Source organism: Diceros bicornis, chromosome 25 (genome assembly GCF_020826845.1).
Source record: "Diceros bicornis minor isolate mBicDic1 chromosome 25, mDicBic1.mat.cur, whole genome shotgun sequence".
Lineage (NCBI taxonomy): Eukaryota > Metazoa > Chordata > Mammalia > Perissodactyla > Rhinocerotidae > Diceros > Diceros bicornis.
The window spans coordinates 5768191-5786538 of NC_080764.1; the positions used below are offsets into that span (position 1 = coordinate 5768191).

At 45.3% G+C, this 18348-nt stretch overlaps 1 protein-coding gene across 1 annotated transcript; it reads left to right on the plus strand.

Moving 5' to 3' along the window:
• The first annotated feature begins 12580 nt into the window (after positions 1-12580).
• On the plus strand, positions 12581-17766 carry RTL6 (retrotransposon Gag like 6). Its single transcript, XM_058568171.1, has one exon. It carries the CDS (start codon positions 12774-12776, stop codon positions 13491-13493), a length of 720 nt encoding a protein of 239 aa, XP_058424154.1. The 5' UTR covers positions 12581-12773; the 3' UTR covers positions 13494-17766.
• The last annotated feature ends 582 nt before the right edge of the window (positions 17767-18348 follow it).

Here is an 18348-nt window from a genome sequence, read left to right on the forward strand (position 1 = left end):
GAAATAAGATGTGGGGAGCAGGAGGGAAGATGGACATAAGCTTATTGATCTAACTACAATTACAATGTAAACATCTTGGGCGGAGGGAAAGGAAGGCCCTGTGTGTGTGAGAGAGAGATTGTGCGGTGTGTGAAGCCACGACAGGAAGCTAAATCATCTTCCATAATGGGAAGTTGATACATAATGCCTAAATCTAAGTAATCAATAACAACATAGGGATGCTATTTAAAGATTTAAAGGTAAATGTTAAAAAACAAGGCAGGAGTACATGCTTTGGGAAGCGGGGCAGAGGGTGGGGAGCAAGGATTGCTGATTTTAGCCAAGAAGAATTGTACGATGACTTGATCTTTTAACCTACGTTCGTGTCAAACTTAGATAAAAGCAACAGCCTTGAAGAGAGGACCCGCGAGCGACCCACGGAGACAGCACAAGAACACGGCCACCCACGGTGGACTGAAGTTGTGTTTTCTAGATGGCCAGCAAAGCTGAACGGTTTTAAATCCATTTGCTAGCCTTTTGGGTTTCCTCTTCTAAGACCTGTCTCTTCACAGCCTTTCTTCAGTTTTCTATTGGATGATTCTCCTTTTCCTAGTGATCAGTGGGCGTTCTCGATTCATTCTGGACGCTAATCTTTGTTGGTTATAACTCGTGCAGTCACCTCCTCTCATCTTTACTTTGGCTTGCCTTCATTTCCTGTTGTGTGTGTGTGTGTGTGAGTGTGTGCATGCACAGAAGTGTTTCATTTGAATGAACTGAATTTATCAATCCCTCTCTTGTAGTTTGAGTTTTGGTGTCCATTTAACGGATCCCTCCTAATCCTATGGCCAAAATGACTCCTATATTTTCTTCTAAAAGTTTTAGAGTTCTGCTACTCACTTTTAGGTCTTTAATCCATGTGCAATTAATTTTTGTATAACATATAGAAATAAATATGCCACACCCTCCAATACAGCAGGGAAAAGTGAAAAAATTAATGAATTGGAAAATATACCTGAAAAAATTCATGTCATTGCTCTGCAGCAGCGGTTCTCAAAGTGGGGTTCCTAGATCAGCAGCACGGGCGTCACTTGAGACCTTGCTGGAAATGCAGATTCTTGGCCCACCCTAGACCTACTGAACGAATCAGAAACTGGGTGTGGGGTCAACCCTTCCAGGTGATTCTGATGTCTGCTACAATCTGAGATTCACTGCTCTACATTGTTCCACTTTATTTTCCAGCGCACTGGTGATGGGCATGTGCATTATTTCCAGGGTTTTGCTTTTATAAACATGGCCTCTAGGAACTGTCTCCCACAGGTTTCCCAGGACCCTCGTGTGTGAGATCTAGGGGAGGCACCCCAGCCCTGCCCATTTCCTCTCTCCTAATTCATACCGGGTTGTTTTCGGAAGTGATTGATATCAGCCTGGGTCCAAACAGAAAACGAAAGACACTCAATCCAGGTAAATGAGGAGAGTTTGATAACAGAGACGATTTATAACAGTGTCTCGAGAAAAAGGAATGTTTTCACGCAACTGAAAAACCAGTGGAGCACAGATGTACCGGGAGTGGTTGCAGAGAACACAGTATTCACAGTAGCATCCAAATAATGTGTGATATTTTACCCACCAAAGGAGGAGCTGTAGTTATCAGTATTTAGAAATATTTTTATGTATACACAGTTAGAGAAATTAGGCTACAAAAATTTTTGTGACAAAGTTAGAATTGAATACAGAAACGGATGTCAGAGTCCCCATGTGACCTTGCTGTCTTTGCCGCAGTCATTAATCAGACCCTCAAAATCTGGGAGTCCTTGGAGATCTACTTTGCACATCGACCTAATGCCCTACAGTGGGACTGAACTTTTTGTAAACGAGTCCTCTAAATTTTTGTTGCATTGTGTCCAAACTCTGTTGGAAATCTTTAATCAAAGTATTCACTAAATGGGTGCCAAGAATTCTGAGCTTTGAAGCTTTAGCGAACTCTAATTATTAGAAACAATCCCTGCCAATGGGGAAATGTTGAAATTCATCCCCACGAAAGCAAGAGAGGAGCTGAAGAAATTAAATGCTGAGAGCTCCAATGGTGTTCGAGGTCTAAATTTCAAATTCCATAATTGTTTTTGGAATGTCTCAACATGTGGGAAGAATCTTTTGATGAGATTCCTAGTTTTAATTGGATAAATTTATATTCCATACTGGAACAGAAGGAACTCAAGTAGGCCTACGGTTTTGCAGCATCTAAATTTGATGAAACGTTGGAAATAATAATACACAAATTTTGAGGGGGACAAGTTTTGGCTTGTAAAATATTTGTTGCAGAACAGTACCCTGAATGGAGTGAAAATGACTGAAGTTATGGAGATCTTTGAATATTTATACATTTTAATAGATAAAATAGAGTTGAGAGCATCCTCCATTTACTAGAGTTTTCCTGAGCTTATCTGGTTCCTTAGTATCTGTAGGAAGAGGATTTTCTCGATTAAAATATAGTCTACAAGGAAGACTTAATGGAAAATGTCATCAGACTTAAATTTATCACCACAGAATGCAACTTTGAGTAAGACTACAAATGATTTTATGACAAAATGAAGAATAATAAGACCATGCTGAAGAAAAAAGCATTCTTCAGAAAAATATCAGCAACATGGCCATAGATATAGGTCCATCAGTATCATAAATTAATTTGTTGGGCCATAAATAATGTTTCAGAAAATGCATTAGTTTAATTATCCTTAGCAACTTGTTTTGTTCTGACAAGCGTCCCAGTTTGAATGGTGACCCTGCCCATGTGAAGACTGACATGGTTGGCCATCCGCCTCCCCCCCGAAAGCTGGTTCTTGCCTTCTAGGCTCCATGGTTTCCATCAACCCCTATGGCCAGTCTTCAGCAGGCTCCTCCCCACGTCCTAGACCTCTAAACCATGGATTGCACCATTCTTGACCCTCTTCTCTTTTCTTTTTACATTCTCCTCCTAGCTTTAAATTCCATCTGTCTATTAATGACTTTCCAGTGGACTCTCCCAAGAACTCCAGACTCACATCCAGATCCAGCCTGACATCCACTTGAAGATATTGAAAAATCTCTCAAACTCAACTCTCAGTGACGTCCTTCCCACCAAAGCCCATTGCACATGCAGTTGTAAGAAATAGCAGAGACAGACCTGGTGTGCCCTCCACTCAGTTTCCGCCAATGGTAACATCTTGCAGAATCACAGTGCAACATCACGACCAGGATATTGACACTGATACAGTCAAGATACAGAATATCCTCCTGCTGCCCTCTTATGGCCACGCCCACTCCCCCTCCACCCCCTGGGGGCCTCCTCAAGTGTTCATCTCTCTGGAATAAATGCCTGGAGTGCAGTCACTGGGTGTTTGGCAGTTGCGCATTGAGTTATTTTTAAGAAATCGCCCAACTCTTCTCCAGAGTGGCTGTACCATTTTGCATTCCCATCAGCAACGTATCCAGTTTCTTGCATCCTCACTGGTGTGTGGTGTTGTCAGTATTTTTTATTTTAGCCATTCTAATATGGGTGTGATGACATCTCAGTAAGGTTTTAATTTTCATTTCCCTAATGGCTAATGACGGTAAACGTTTCTCCACGTGCTTATTTGCCATCTGTATATCCTCTTGGGTGAAATGTCTCTTCATGTCTTTCACCCATTTTCTAATCGGATTGTTTGTTTTACTGTTGAGTTGTGAGAGTTCTTTATATGTTTTATAAAGATACTAGTCCTTCGCAGAATGTGTGGTTTGCAAATATTTTCTCCCAGTCTCTGGCTTGTATTCTCATCCTAACAGGGTCCTTCACAGAAGAAAAGTTTTAAATTGTGATGGAGTCCAATTTATCAATTTTTCGTTTTATGAATCATGCTTTTGTTGTCAAGTCCAAGAATTCTTTGCCTAGCCCTACATTGCAAAGATTTTTATCCTATATATATATATTTTTTTTTAAAGTTTTATAGTTTTATGTTTTACATTTAAGTCTGTGATCCATTTTGAGATAATTTTTGGAGAAGATATGAGACTTACATTGAGGTTTTTTTTTTTAACCTATGGATGTTCAATTGCTCCATGACCATTTGTTGAAAAGGCTGTCTTTCCTCCACTGGATTGCTTTGCATCTTTGTCAAAAACCAGTTGGGCACACTTGTACAGATGCTCTATTCTGTTCCATTGACCTGGGTGGTGTCTATCCCTCCACCTACATAACACCGTCTTAATTACTGCAGCTATGTAATAAGTCTTGGAATCAGGTAGACTGTTACCTCCGACTTTATTATTCCTTTGCAAAATTGTTTTAACTATTCTAGTCCTTTGCCTTTCCATATACATTTTAGAATAATCTTCTCCATATTTACAAAAAATCTTGCTTAGATTTTGATAGACATTGCATTAAATCTATGTACCAATTTGAGGCGAACTGACATCTTTACTCTGTTGATTCTTCCACCACGTCAGAGTGTCTCTTTCTTTATTTAAATCTTCTTCTTTCCTTGGTGTTTTGTTGTTTTCTGCATACAAATCCTGTACATGTTTTGTTAGATTTATACCTGAGTATTTTTTGAGTGGTTGTACACGGCTATTGTATTTTTAATTTTGCTGTGCATGTGTTCCTTGCTGGCATACACAAATAAAATTGATTTTTGTATATTCATCTTGTATCTTGTGATTTTGCTGAACTCACTTGTTAGTTCTCGGAAGTGAGGTTTTTTTGTTTGTTGTTTTGGTAAATGCCTTGGGATTTCCTATGCACAATCATGCCATCCAAGTGAGGACAGTTTCATTTTTTCCTTTCCATTCTGCATGTCTTTTGTTTCCTTTTTTGCCTCAGCGCTCTGGCTAGAACTTGCAGCACCAGGTTGAATAAAAGTGGTGAGAGCGGACATCCTTGCCTTGTTCCCAATCTTACGAGGAAAGCACTCAGTCTTCGACCAGTAGGTCTAAGGTTAGCCATAGGGTTCTTGTAGATACTCCCTAACAAGTTGAGGAATTTCCCTTCTGTGCCCATTTTCCTGTGAGTGCTGATCATAAATGGCAATTGATTTTTTTCAGATTTAATTCACATACCATAAAATTCACTTTGTAAAAGTAAATAATTTAATAGTTTTTAGTATATTCCTAATGTTGTGCAACCATCAACACTAATTCCAGAACATTTTCATCATCCCAATAAGAACCTGTGACCCATCAGCAGTCATTCTCCATTCTCTCCTTCTCCCAAGCCCCTGGCAAACCCTAATCTACTTTCTGTCTCTATGGATTAGCCTATTCTGGACATTTTATATAAATAAAATCATACACTATGTGGCCTTTGTGTCTAACTTCTTTCACTTAGCATAATGCTTTCAGGGTTCATGTTGTAGCACATATCAGTATTTCATTACTTTTTATGGCTGATTAATATTCCACTGTAAAGTAATATCACATTTTGTTTATTCATTCATCAACTGGTGGACATGTAGCTTGGTTCTATTTTTTTTTTTTTTGTCTATTACAAAACAAATAATGCTTCTTTGAACATTCATGTACAAGTTTTTGTGTAGACACATTTTCAATGATCTTGGGCATATGCCCAGGAGTGGAATTGCTAAGTTATATGTAAACTCTATGTTTAACTTGTTGAGGAACCGTCAAACTGTTTTATGGTGGCTGCACCATTTTACATTCCCATCAGCAATGTGTGTGGGTTTCAATTTTTCCACATCTTCAACAACATTTGTTACTGTCTGTCTTTTAGTTTATAGCAATATGGGGCGGGGGTGTGTGAAGCGATATCTCATTATGGTTTTGATTTGCATTTCGCCAAAAACGAATGATGTTTAGCATCTTTTCATGTGCTTACTGGCCATTTGTATATCTTCTTTAGAGAAATGTCTATTCAAATACTTTGCCCATTTAAAAAATTAGATTATTTGTCTTTTTATTATTGAACTGTAAGTGTTCTTTATATATTCTGGATATTAGACCCTTATCAGATATATGATTTGCAAATATTTTCTGCCATTCTGTGGGCTGTCTTCTCATTTTATTAATAGTAGTAAAAACACAAAAGTTTTAAATTTTGGTGAAATACAGCTTATCTATTTTTTTTTTGGTCACTTGTACTTTGGTGTCATAACTAAAAAAAAAAAAAATTGCTCAATCCAAGGTCACAAAGATTTACTCCTAGGTTTTCCTCTAAAAAGTTTTAATTTTTAGCTCTTACATTTAGGTCTTTGATTGATTTTGAGTTAATTGTTGTATAGGGTGTGAGGTAGGGGGTCTAACTCCATTCTTTTGGTGGGGATACCCCGTTGTCTCAGAAAAGACTATTCTTTGCTCATTGAATTGTCTTGGCACTCTTTTTTTTTTTTTTTGTGAGGAAGATCAGCCCTGAGCTAACATCTGCCAATCCTCCTCTTTTTTCTGAGGAAGACTGGCCCTGGGCTAACATCCATGCCCATCTTCCTCCACTTTATATGGGACGCCACCACAGCATGGCCTGCCAAGCAGTGCGTTGGTGTGCGCCCGGGATCCGAGCTGGTGAACCCCGGGCCGCTGCAGCGGAGTGCACGCACTTAACCACTTGCGCCACTGGGCCAGCCCCTTGGCACTCTTTTTGAAAATTAGTTAAACATAAATGCTAGGGTTTATTTCCAGACTTTCAATCTTATTCCATTGATCTATGCCAGAACTGTACATTCTTGATGACTATAGCTTTGTAGATAAGTTTTGAAATTGAGAAGTGTGAACCAGCCAACTTAGTTGCTCTTTTCAAGACTGCCTTGGCTAATGTTGGTTCTTTAAATTTCTGTATGAATTTGAGGATCAGGATGTGTTTCTGCAAAAAAAAAAAAAAAATGCAGCTGGGAATCTGATAGAGATTAAGTTGAATCTATAAATAAATGTGAGAAGTACTGCCATCTTAAGAGTGTTAAGTTTTCCAGTTCATGAACACGGGATGTCTTTCTATTTATTTAAGTCTAATTTCTTTCAATGATGTTCTGTGGTTTTTGGTGTACACATCTTACACTTCTTTTGTTAAATTGATTTCTAAATATTTTATTCTCTATGATGCTATTTCAAATGGAAATGTTTACTTAATTTGATTTTTAGAATTTTCATTGCTAGTGTGCAGAAATGCAATTGATTTTTAATATATTGATTTTGCATCCTGCAACCTTGCTGTACTTGTTTATTACCTCTAGTAGTTGTGTGTGTGTGTGTGTATTCCTATAGATCTTCTATATACAAGATCATATTATCTGTGAACAGAGATAATTATACTTCTGCCTTTCCAACCAGGATGCCTTTTATTTCTTTTTCTTGCCTAACTGCTCTGGCTCGAACCTCCAGTATAATGCTGAATAGAAGTGGTGAGATCAGAGGTCCTTGTCTTGTTCCTTATCTTAGGGGAAAAGCATATGGTCTTTCACCATTAAGTATGATGTGAGCTATAAATTTTTTGTTGATGCCCTTCCTCAGACTGAGGAAGTTCTCTTCCATTCCTAGTTTAAGTGTTTTTATCATGAAAGCATATTGGATTTTGTCAAATGCTTTTTTGTGTGTCTATTAAAATGATCATATGGTTCATATGATCTCTATACTCTACTATATGATGTATACATTGATTGATTTTTGTATGTTGAACCAATCTTGCATTTCTGGGATAAATCCCACTTCATCATGGTGTAAAATCTTTTTAAAATGTTGCTGGATTTGGTTTTCTAGTATTTTTGTTGAGGATTTTTGAGTCTACGTTCATAAGGTTTACTGGTCTGTTTTCTTTTCTTGTAATGTTTTTGTCTCGTTTTGGTATCAGAGTAATACTGGCCTCAGGAATGAGTTGAGAAATGTTCCTTTTTCTTCCACTTTTTGGAGGCATTTGAAAAGGATTGGCATTAATTCTTCTTTAAATGTTTAGTAGAATTCACCAGTGAAGCTATCTAGTCCTGGGTTTTTCTTTGTGGGAAGTTTTTGATTACTAATTCACTCTCTTTGCTTGTTAGGTCTATTAAGATTTTCTATTTCTTCCTGAGTTTGTTTTGGTAGCTTGTGTCTTTCTAGGAATTTATCCATTTCATCTAGATTATCTAATTTGTTGGCATAAAACTGTCTGTAGTATTCCGTTATAATTCTTTTTATTTCTGTAAAGTCACTAGTAATGTCCCCTCTTTCATTCCTTATTTTAGAATTTGAGTCTTCTCTCTTGTTTTTCTTGGTTAGCCTAGCTAAAGGTTTGTCAACTTAGTCAATCTTTTCAAAGAATCAACTTCTGGTTTTGTTTATTTTATCTATTGTTTTTCTTTTTCCTTATTTTGTGTCTCTCTTTTAATCTTTATTATTTCCTTACTTCTGCTTGCTTTGGGTTCAATTTGCTCCTTTTTTTTCTAGTTTCTTAAGGTGGAAAGGGTGGTTATTGATTTGATATCTTTCTTCTTTTTTTATAATAGCCTCTTACAGCTTTAAACTTCCCTCTAAGTACTGCTTTTGCTACATTCCATACATTTTGGTGTATTATGTTTCATTTTCATTAGTCTCAAAATATTTTCTAATTTTTCCCATGATTTCTTCTTTGATCCAGTGGTTATTTAAGAGTTGTTAAGACTGTGTTGTTTTATTTCCACATATTTGTGAATTCCCTTCTGTTATTGATTTCTAATTTCACATCATTGATTCTAAATCACATCATTCACAATTATACAACTATACCTTGTATAATGTCAGTCCTTTCAAATTTGTTGAGACTTGTTATATGACCTAACATATGGTCTATCATGGAGAACATACCTGAGAATATGTGTTCTGCTGTCATTGAACAGAGTGTTTTACAGATATCTGTGGTTTATGGTGTGTTCAAATCTTCTCTTTCCTTGCCGGTCTCATGTATAGTTCTGTCCATTACTGAAAGTATATTGAAGACTTTCACTATCGTCATTGAATTATCTATTTCTCCCTTTGTTTCTGTCTGGTTTTCCTTCATGTATTTGGAGCTCTGTTGTTAGGTGTATATATGTTTATAATTGTTAAGTTATCTTGATGGATTGGTCCTTTTATCATTACAAACTGTCTTTCTTTTTCTCTAGTAACAATTTTTGTCTTAAATGTTGTTTTTTCTGTTATTAGTATAGCCATTCCAGTTCTCTTTTGGTTAGTTTGAATAGTATATCATTTCCCACTCACTTATTTTCAACTCATTTGTTTCTTTGAATATAAAGTGTGTCTCTTGCAGACATTATTGAGTTGGGTTATTTTTAAAAATCCATTTTGCCAATCTCAGCCTTTTAAATGAAATGTTTAATCCACTTACATTTAATATGTTACTAATAAGGTAGGATTTACATTGCCATTATGTCATTTGTTTTCTATACGTTCTATTCTTTTGTTTCTCTATTCCTCCATTATTGCCTTTTTTTTACATGAAATAGATATTTTCTAGTGTATCATTTTAATTCTCTTGTTTCTTTTCCATATTTTTGGACTTATATTCTTAATGGTTGCCCTGATGATTACAATTAACATCTTAACTTATAAAAATCTAGTTTGGATTAATACCAACTTAATTTCAATAGTTTAGAAAACTTTCCTCCTAAATAGCTCCATCTCCTCCCTACCTCTTTTATGCTATTATTGTCATGCAAATTACATTTTTGTACCCTCATCAACATAGATTTATAAGTGTTGCTTTATGCAGTTGTCTTCTAAATAAGACAGGAGAAAAAAGTTTCAAACAAAAATACATTTATACTGTGAGAAACCAGCTGTTAATTTTATTGACAACACCTTATACATGACCACTTGCTTCTCTCTTGCTGCTTTCAAGATTCTGTGTTTGTCTGTGACTTGCAAGAGTTGCTCTATGATGTGTCTAGGTGTTTGAGTTTATCCTACTTGGAGTTTGTTGAGCTTCTTGGATGTTCAGCTTAATGCATTTCATCAAATTCGGGAAGTTTCTGGCCTTCTCTGATACCACTCCAGCTGGGGAGTGGGGTGGGGCACCTCACTTTAACTTGGCAAGGTCGGGAGTCTAGGCTCCCCGCTCAGCCTTTGCTGGCATGAGTGGTGGTGGGACCGTTAATTTTTCTGTAGTGTTTGGTTGGAGTACAGCGGTTATTGTCTAAAAGTTTTCTGTCTTAGGTTGTCCCTTTTCCGGTTCTTTGGCTTGAGAGAGCAGGTTTTTGGAGGCAGGTTTCTGGTCTGCACTCAATGGCACCTCCAGGTTGCCAGCTTCTTCAACTCTAAGTCTGAGATATATGATGCAAAAGAATGCCCAGGGAACTCAACACTCTATCATTCCTTGGGTCCTGAGCCACCCAGCCAGTCTGCCTTTTTCTCTCCACCTTGTGGAGTCATTTATTTTGAGTTGTTTTCAGTTGTGCTTTGTTGAAAGAATAAGGAAGACCCTACCCCATCTTCCTGGAAATGGAAGTTGACTATATTTCCTTTTAAAAGGTAATTTTCCACAGCCACCTCATCTTGTAACATTTCTGCCTCCTTCCCCCCACCCGCAATGTCTGTTCTTTTCACAAGTGTCATCCCTTCATTGTTCTCATTTTTTTTTTTTCTGAGGAAGATTTGCCTGTCTTCCTCTATTTTCTATCTGGGTCATGCCCACAGCGTGGCTGCTGACGAGTGGTGTAGGTCCATGCCCGGGAACTGAACCTGGGCCGCCAAAGCGGAGTGCACCAAACTTAACCACTAGGCCACAGGGCCGGCCCCCCACTCTTCTCATTGAGGATCCTAAATATGCTTAAAGTCTTTTTTTTTTCCAGATTGTTCTATTCTTTTAATTTCATCTGGAGTTAATTCATATTATGATTATTGATTTTGTTGGCCATTATTCTCAGCATTAGATGTTTTCATGGGCTTCAGAGTTTTGATTTTTAGGCTCATTTTTGGGTAAAAGGCTGTCTTGCACTTTCTCTCTGTGTGTACTCCACCCTCCTGCCCCTTTTACGTTTCCTCCCCAGCCCAGCAGTTTGGGGCTGCACCAATGATATGAGGCATGAATGAACTTGACTTTGTCAGAGGCCTGCCTGAGGAGTACAAGTGGCTCCCAGAGGTTCAGCCTCCTTGAACACTGTGTCCTCCAAAGACTGGCTTAGTGGGTGTCTTCTCTCTCCAGCCATGTCCCAGCCTGGAATTGACCTTTCAGAAGCAGCTGAGCAAGGTCAAGCAGGAGAGCCATCCAGATCCTAAGTCAAACAGCTCATACCCTTTGGCCGAGTAGTTCCGCTCCTTGGCATTCACCCTGGAGAACCTGGCAGAGAACGGGGCTGAGATTTATAAATAAGCGTGGTTTATAAAACTTCCCCATGGAAAATCAAGTAAAGATCTATCAAAAGGAGTATGGTCAAATAAATTGCGGCACATGATTTCAGTGGAACACTAGGCAATTCAAAATTGAAAATCACGCATCTTTAATGGGAAAATGCTCAAAATTCAGTGTGTTATTTTTTTAAAGATTTTATTTATTTATTTTTTCCCCCAAAGCCCCAGCAGATAGTTGTATGTCATAGCTGCACATCCTTCTAGCTGCTGTATGTGGGACACGCCCTCAGCATGGCCGGAGAAGCGGTACGTCGGTGCGCGCCCGGGATCCGAACCCGGGCCGCCAGCAGCGGAGCGCGCGCACTTAACCGCTAAGCCACGGGGCCGGCCCTCAGTATGTTATTAAGGTTACAAAGTAGTTCGAAGGGTAGAAAAATTAACATTTTGTAATAGAATACATCATAGAAAAACGACTGGATGGAACCACAGAAATAGTACTATTCGTTCTTTGCAGGTGGAGGGACTCTGAGTGACATAAAGGTCTTTTTAAAGACTTTTGTGACATCAAAATTTGCTACAATGAACATACATGAAAAGCCAGCTTCATTTAAAAAAATAATTGCAACATATACAAAATGAGCCTTGCAAGCAGCGTTGGGAAGCATCAACCAGAAAAGAAAGGAAGGCACCCCGGGCATTAATGAAAGACCAGAAACCGCAGTCATCACTGATTGGCTGCTGAGGAAGGACGCGGAGCAGCGGCCCGGGAGGCGGGGCTGCGCGGTGCGGGGGCGGGGCCACCCCACTTCCGGGGCGGGGCCTCGGGCGCCGCCGCGCGCGGGAGCGGGCGGTCTCCATGGCAACCAGCAGGGCCCGCGCGAGGCCTGCCCCGCGCCGCCGCCCCCGCCGCCTCGCCGGCCCCGCCCCGCCGGCCCCGCCCGCGCCCAGGCCGCGCCGCGCCCCGCCCTCCGCCGCGCCCCCGGCCCGGCCCGCTCGTGCTCCCGGCCCCGCCGCCCCGGCCTGACCTGACCGGGAAGCAGTTCCGCGGGCCGCCGCCGCCGTGACTCATCGCTGCCCGCGTCGCCCGCTCGGGCCATCTTGGCGGCGGCCGGCGCGGCAGACGGAGCGGCGGAGGAAGCGCGGAGACCCAGGTACGCGCGCCCCGGGCCCGGCGCCGCCGCGGGGGCGGCCGCCCTTTGTTCTGCCCCCGCCCCGCCCCCGCCCCCCGCGTCCCCTGCTCCCAGCCCCGCCCGCGACCGCAGCCTTCTTAAAAACATCTTTTTAATCCTTCAGGGCCCAGAACGAGCCCAGGCTCCGGCGCAGCCGCCTTGGCCTCGCGAGGGCCGCGTCCCGGAGGCGGCGACCCGCAGGGGCCTGCACCGCCTGCCTGGCCCGGACCTCTCGGCCACTCGGAGGCTTGCACCCGACCCTTCTCCTGATTTCCGCCTGGGCCTGCCCGGTGTCGGCATCACAGGCGCTCGGTGCTCCATACCCCTTCTCACGCCCCCGCAGTCTCCGCCTTCGGCCGACCTCGGGCCAGCATGGTCCAACCCCAGACATCGAAAGCCGAAACCCCAGCCCCCGCGGCTTCTGCCAATGCCCAAATGGATGACGTGATCGACACCCTGACCTCCCTGCGCCTCACCAACTCGGCGCTGAGGCGGGAGGCCTCCACGCTGCGGGCGGAGAAGGCCAACCTCACCAACATGCTGGAGAGCGTGATGGCCGAGCTGACCCTGCTGCGCACCAGGGCTCGGATTCCGGGGGCGCTGCAGATCACCCCGCCCATCTCGGCCATCACCTCCAGTGGGACCCGACCGATGACCACGCCTCCGACCTCTCTGCCCGAACCCTTTTCCGGGGACCCGGGCCAGCTGGCGGGGTTCTTGATGCAGATGGACAGGTTCATGATCTTCCAGGCCTCCCGCTTCCCCGGGGAGGCCGAGCGAGTGGCGTTCCTTGTGTCCCGGCTGACTGGGGAGGCGGAGAAGTGGGCCATCCCGCACATGCAACCCGACAGCCCGTTGCGCAACAACTACCAGGGGTTCCTGGCAGAGTTGCGGCGAACCTACAAGTCCCCGCTCCGGCACGCACGGCGCGCCCAGATCAGGAAGACTTCCGCCTCGAATCGGGCTGTGCGGGAGCGGCAGATGCTGTGCCGTCAGCTGGCCGCCACGGGCACCGGGCCCTGCCCTGTGCACCCAGCCTCCAACGGGACCAGTCCGGCTCCGGCCCTGCCCACCCGGGCACGGAACCTTTAAGAATCGGCCGCCACCCTGGTCGCCTCTGCAGCCACCCAGGTAGCATCCACCCGCTGCTGCGTAGAGGAAAAGTTGGAACGACAGCATAGCATCGCCCTCGTTTGAGGACGTCGCTTCCTGCCCCTCCAGACCTGTTCCACGAGGAGATCTTCCTTCATGGCTCTTGGGCGCTCTGTCATCCACCTTGCTTGCTAGTGTCACGTGCTAGCTTTGTACCTGCACCTCAGCGCATGTCTCCCCTCTCTTGCCTGCAACCCCAGCTCTTCTCGTGACCACAGCTCTGCTGCGCGGTCGCAGCGGCTCCACAGCACCCTGCGGACTGTTTGGGCTGACCCCTCCCAGCCTGACCAGGTTCATGGAGACCCCTACTCCACCCTCTGCAGGCCCCCACCGCGGCTCCCCGCCTGCTGCCCTGTTCTCACTCGTGACAGAAAGGAGCCACTTTGGCCAGGCTGGTGGCTTATGTGGGTACCTGGAGAGGGGTCTGGCTTTCTGCCCATAGGTGATCACCAGCCCTGTCAGGGCCCAGTGTGGCAGGCAGGGGCCTCGTCCCTGCTGTCCGTGGCCAAGTGACCACTGTTGGGAGAATAGTTCCAGCATTCGAGGGGCAGGCTTCGCTCTGCACATGAGCACGCAGTCGTCATGCCCATTGTTGTGCTGGGAAAGACTGATATTTCAGCTAAAGGGAGAAGCCCCCAGCGGATGCACCTCCTTTAGTGCCTGGCTTTAGCTGCCAGTGTTCTGATAGCGCCAGGAACTTAGAGAATCTGGAGCTTGCCTGTTAAAGAAGGTCATTGTGACTTTGGACCCCTGGGCAGTTCCATCCCGGCCCCACAGGCAGCACATTCATGCTCATCCCTGCTTAAGACCCACTGCAGGCTGAGGGCTGGATGCCAGTGGCTGGCTTTGCTGCCCTGGGCCTCCAGTGAGACTCACCGCCAGCTGCTAGTGTGCAGTCACCCCTCGTCTTTGTCCCACGTCACTTGGTGGTGGGCCTTGTCTAGCTTGAGACTCATTCCCTTCTCCATTCAGGTGACATGTGGCCTTTACCTCGGCCATTTCAGCCACCCCCACCATCTGTCCGTCTCCAGAGCCTCCGTGTAGCCTGCCTTCCCTGTTCCTGGGCTGTCCATCACATGTCCAGTCTTTGTGCAGGAAAACATGGACTCTCATAGCTGGAGTCCAGCTTCTCTGGGGTGCAGCATTAGCGCTTAAGGCAGGGGCGTATCTGCCTCTGACAGCCCCAGCCAGGGCCTTGGTGGCATTTGTAAAGGAAAAGAGCTGCAGACTACCTCAGTCCTGATGTGGTGACAGTGCAGAACTGGCACTCGTGTCCTAATTCTGAGGGGCAAAGCTGTACCTCTTAGTGGTGGATGGCCTTGTGCTTCCTCCTGGGGGACGCCCAGAAATCACTTTCTGAATGAGACTTGGCCACGGCCTTTGGAGTGTGCTGTCCCCCCCATATGTCGATGCCAGGTGAACCCCATGTCCATGACCACCTGGGCCACGGGGGAGATAGGCTGTCTTACCCTGGTTCGTCTGCCCCTGTTCTGAATGGTCCTGGCTTGACTGCAGAAGGACAGCGTCAGCACCCACCCAGAGACCTGTGTCTTGGGATGCCCGGAGGTTGGGGCCTAGGGCCCGTCCTCTCTTCCTCAGAGTTTTGATGATGCTGGGAGGTGACTGCATTCTGAAGCAGCTGCTGCCTTGCAGAGTCAAGGCTGTTCCGTGGTTGCTGGGGTTCCTGGACCACTGCCACCCACTCGTGGTAAACTCTGTTCGCCCAATTGCCCTGCCAAACAACTGCCTGAGTACAGGCTTCACGCCCCCTGGATTCCAGCCAAGGCTGTTCAGGTGGGACCATGGTGCTCATCAGGTGTGAATGGGGGAGGACACAGTGGGGCCACCGTACTGGGGGTGGGGCCTCTGATGGAGGTGTGCAGATCAGTTTCTCTTGTGCTCAGTTCTCTCCTGTCTGCCTGCCAGGCAGAGGTGCCCACAGATGAAGGGGTACTGTGGCAGCTGGGGAGAAAGAGGCCTGCAGGGGGTAACAGACACCTTGAAGGTTTCCACGTGGCACAGCCCAGCCAGGGTAGGAGACCCAGCCTGGGAGCAGGGCGGGAACTCGGCCATCTCACCAACCCCTGGGTCGACCCAAGTGGTGTTTAGAAGTCCTGCTGTGTTTGCATTTGGCGCTGTTTTCAGTTGCGCTGCTCGTACCAGGGCCAGAGCCACCATAGGCCGAGGCTGGCCGTGCGGCCTGTGCACGCCGGTGAGCCGGCCCTTTGCCTATGGCTGTGCCCGGCCCAGGCTGCTGCTCCGGCTTCGTCTGTCTCGCTGCTTTGGTGGTTTCCCCTGTTGGTGCTTGGTGTCTGTGGGCTAGGGACGGGTGCTCTTGTCCTGCGACCTTGACGGCTTCCTGCGACCTTGGAAACGGGAGCGCGGGAGAGAGGCTTGGGGGAAGCTCCACGTTGGGAGCCCGCTGTGGCTCTGGGGGAAGACGCCCTGGTCCCCAGCTAAAGAGAAGACCCAGGCTCCAGGCAGCCTGGAGCCGGACCACGTGACTGGGAGGCTCAAGCTGAGGGCGGAAGTGGGGTGGGGAGCTGCTTTGTACACAATTGGGGGTATGATTTCTCTAAATCTAAGAGGTATTGCTTTATAAGGGGACAGGCGGTTAGTGTGAAACAGTGCGTGTGAGGGACGGCTTTGTGTTTCTCCTGGTGTTGAGGATATTTGGACTATCTTGTGACTGCTTTTGGTCTGTGTGACGCTCCATCGGTAGGTAAGCTTCATTGCATAGCAGGGTGTCGCTGAGATGGGGTTCAGAATAAGGGATACTGCTTGGCCTAACAGACAGTGTGGCCTTGGCATTAACTTAATGTCCTAAAGCATGTCAGTGACTTCTAGGAAAAAGCAAAGACGCATTTCGTTGGTCACAGGTGAGTATGTGATGAGTAAGTAATGGCGAGGCGTGCAGAGTACCCCGTGCGGGTGCAGGTGAGCCTTTCCTGATGCACGAGCTGCTGTTGTGAGGGGCACAGGACCGCCCCCCCCCCCGCCCCCCGCTGGAGACCATGATCTGGGCAGCTAGGCCTATAGGAGAATGGACACGTGTGGGGAGAGTTGGGTGTGGACTTAGGTTACCCTAAGGGAGCAAGCCATGCACTGGGCCCACTGTGGGAAGCGGAGCTCGGTGTGGGAAGAGGGGGAGATCCTTGCAGAGGTCCCTTCCATCTTGCAGCCAGTGCTGTAAGACTGAGATCGCCTCTGCTCGGGAAGCATTAGATCAGTGGCTCAGAGATGAAGACTCAGATGAGGCTCCGGGAAGGAGGCATAGGGCAGATTGTTGGGCCGACAGCAGAAGCTTGCAGCGTAGGGAGAAGGTTGGGGTTTAGGGCAGGTCCATCACACTGAGCGTGAACAGAGCTGTGGTCTCCCGTGTCACCCCTCGGGTCCTAACACGGGGTGTGGTGGTGGTTGGCACAGCACAGACACAGTGCGGAGGATGGGAGGGACCCCAGCTCATAACTCCTTTCCGTAAACAAGTGACAACCTACTAGGTCTTTTCATTATCAAAGCAAAGCTACACGTTATAGAAATTTTGGAAAATGAAGAAAGAGAAAAAAGTAAAATTTTAACGTTTTGGTGTCTCTCCTTCCAGGCTCCCCCATCATGGTTTCTCTGCGTTTTGGTTTAGCATAGTTGTGATACTACCTTCTGTAGCTTAGATCCCGGGCGTCCCCTGTGTTATTACTAATTTCCTTTCGGAATGGCCGGGTGCTCCCCCATGAGTAGTGCCGATGGTTGGTCACCAGTGCTGTTACCAGTTTCTCACTGTGAGAAATGGATGAATATCTTCGTGCATAAAGCTTTTTCCCAATGTCAGGTTTTATTTCCTTAGGATAGATTCCCAGAGGTGGGATGATGGAATTAAAGAATATGAAAACCTTTGAGGCTCTTATTACAGATTGACAAAATGGTTTCCAGAAATGTTTGTATCCGTTTCCACTGCCACCGGCAAGGATAAATGTGCCCATTTTGCCATCTTGCCAGCACTGAGTATTATCATCTGGCTAAATATTTGCTGATCTGATAATGAAAAACTAGTGTTGTGTTTTAGTTTGCATTTCTTTGGTTTCTAGCAAAGTTGGACGTCTTTTCATGTTAAGCAGGTGTATTTCCTCTTTTGTGGATGGTCTGTGTCCTTTGCTCTTATCTACTGGGGTCTGATAAATTTGTATGAGCTCGTTATATATTAAAGATGTTAACCTGTTGTGTGTCATGTTTGCTGCACGTGTTTTCAGCTTTTTACTTTTTTATGTGTGTTTTAACTTACTGAAATTTTGACTTATACATAGCCGATCCATTCCCCACGGGGCACTGTGCCCACCGGGCTGGCACACAAGGCAGGCACATCAACTCTGTCCCTTCTGTTCACGGCTGTGTCGTTGTACCTGTGACAGTGCCTGGCACACAGCAGGTACCCAGTAAGCCTCTGTCAGGTTGTTGCATGAACAGGTGCTGGTGCTGGGGCCCCCCGACGGGTGGAGCAGGCTCTGCTAAAGTGCTTATGGACCGGGAGCCGCCCTCAAGCCTTTCGGTCTAAGAATCCCTCCACACCTCTGTTAAAAATCATTGAGGACCCCAAAGAGCTTTTGCGTATGTAGGTTTTATCAATATTTACCATATTATAAATTAAAATGGAGAATGTTTTAAAATATTAGTTATTTTGAAAATAAACTCATTACACGTCAACATAAATAGCATATTTTAATGAAAACTCAGTTTTCCAAAACAAAAAATTTAGCAAGAAAAGTGGTGGTGTTTAACATTTTTGCAAATTTATTGTCTAGTT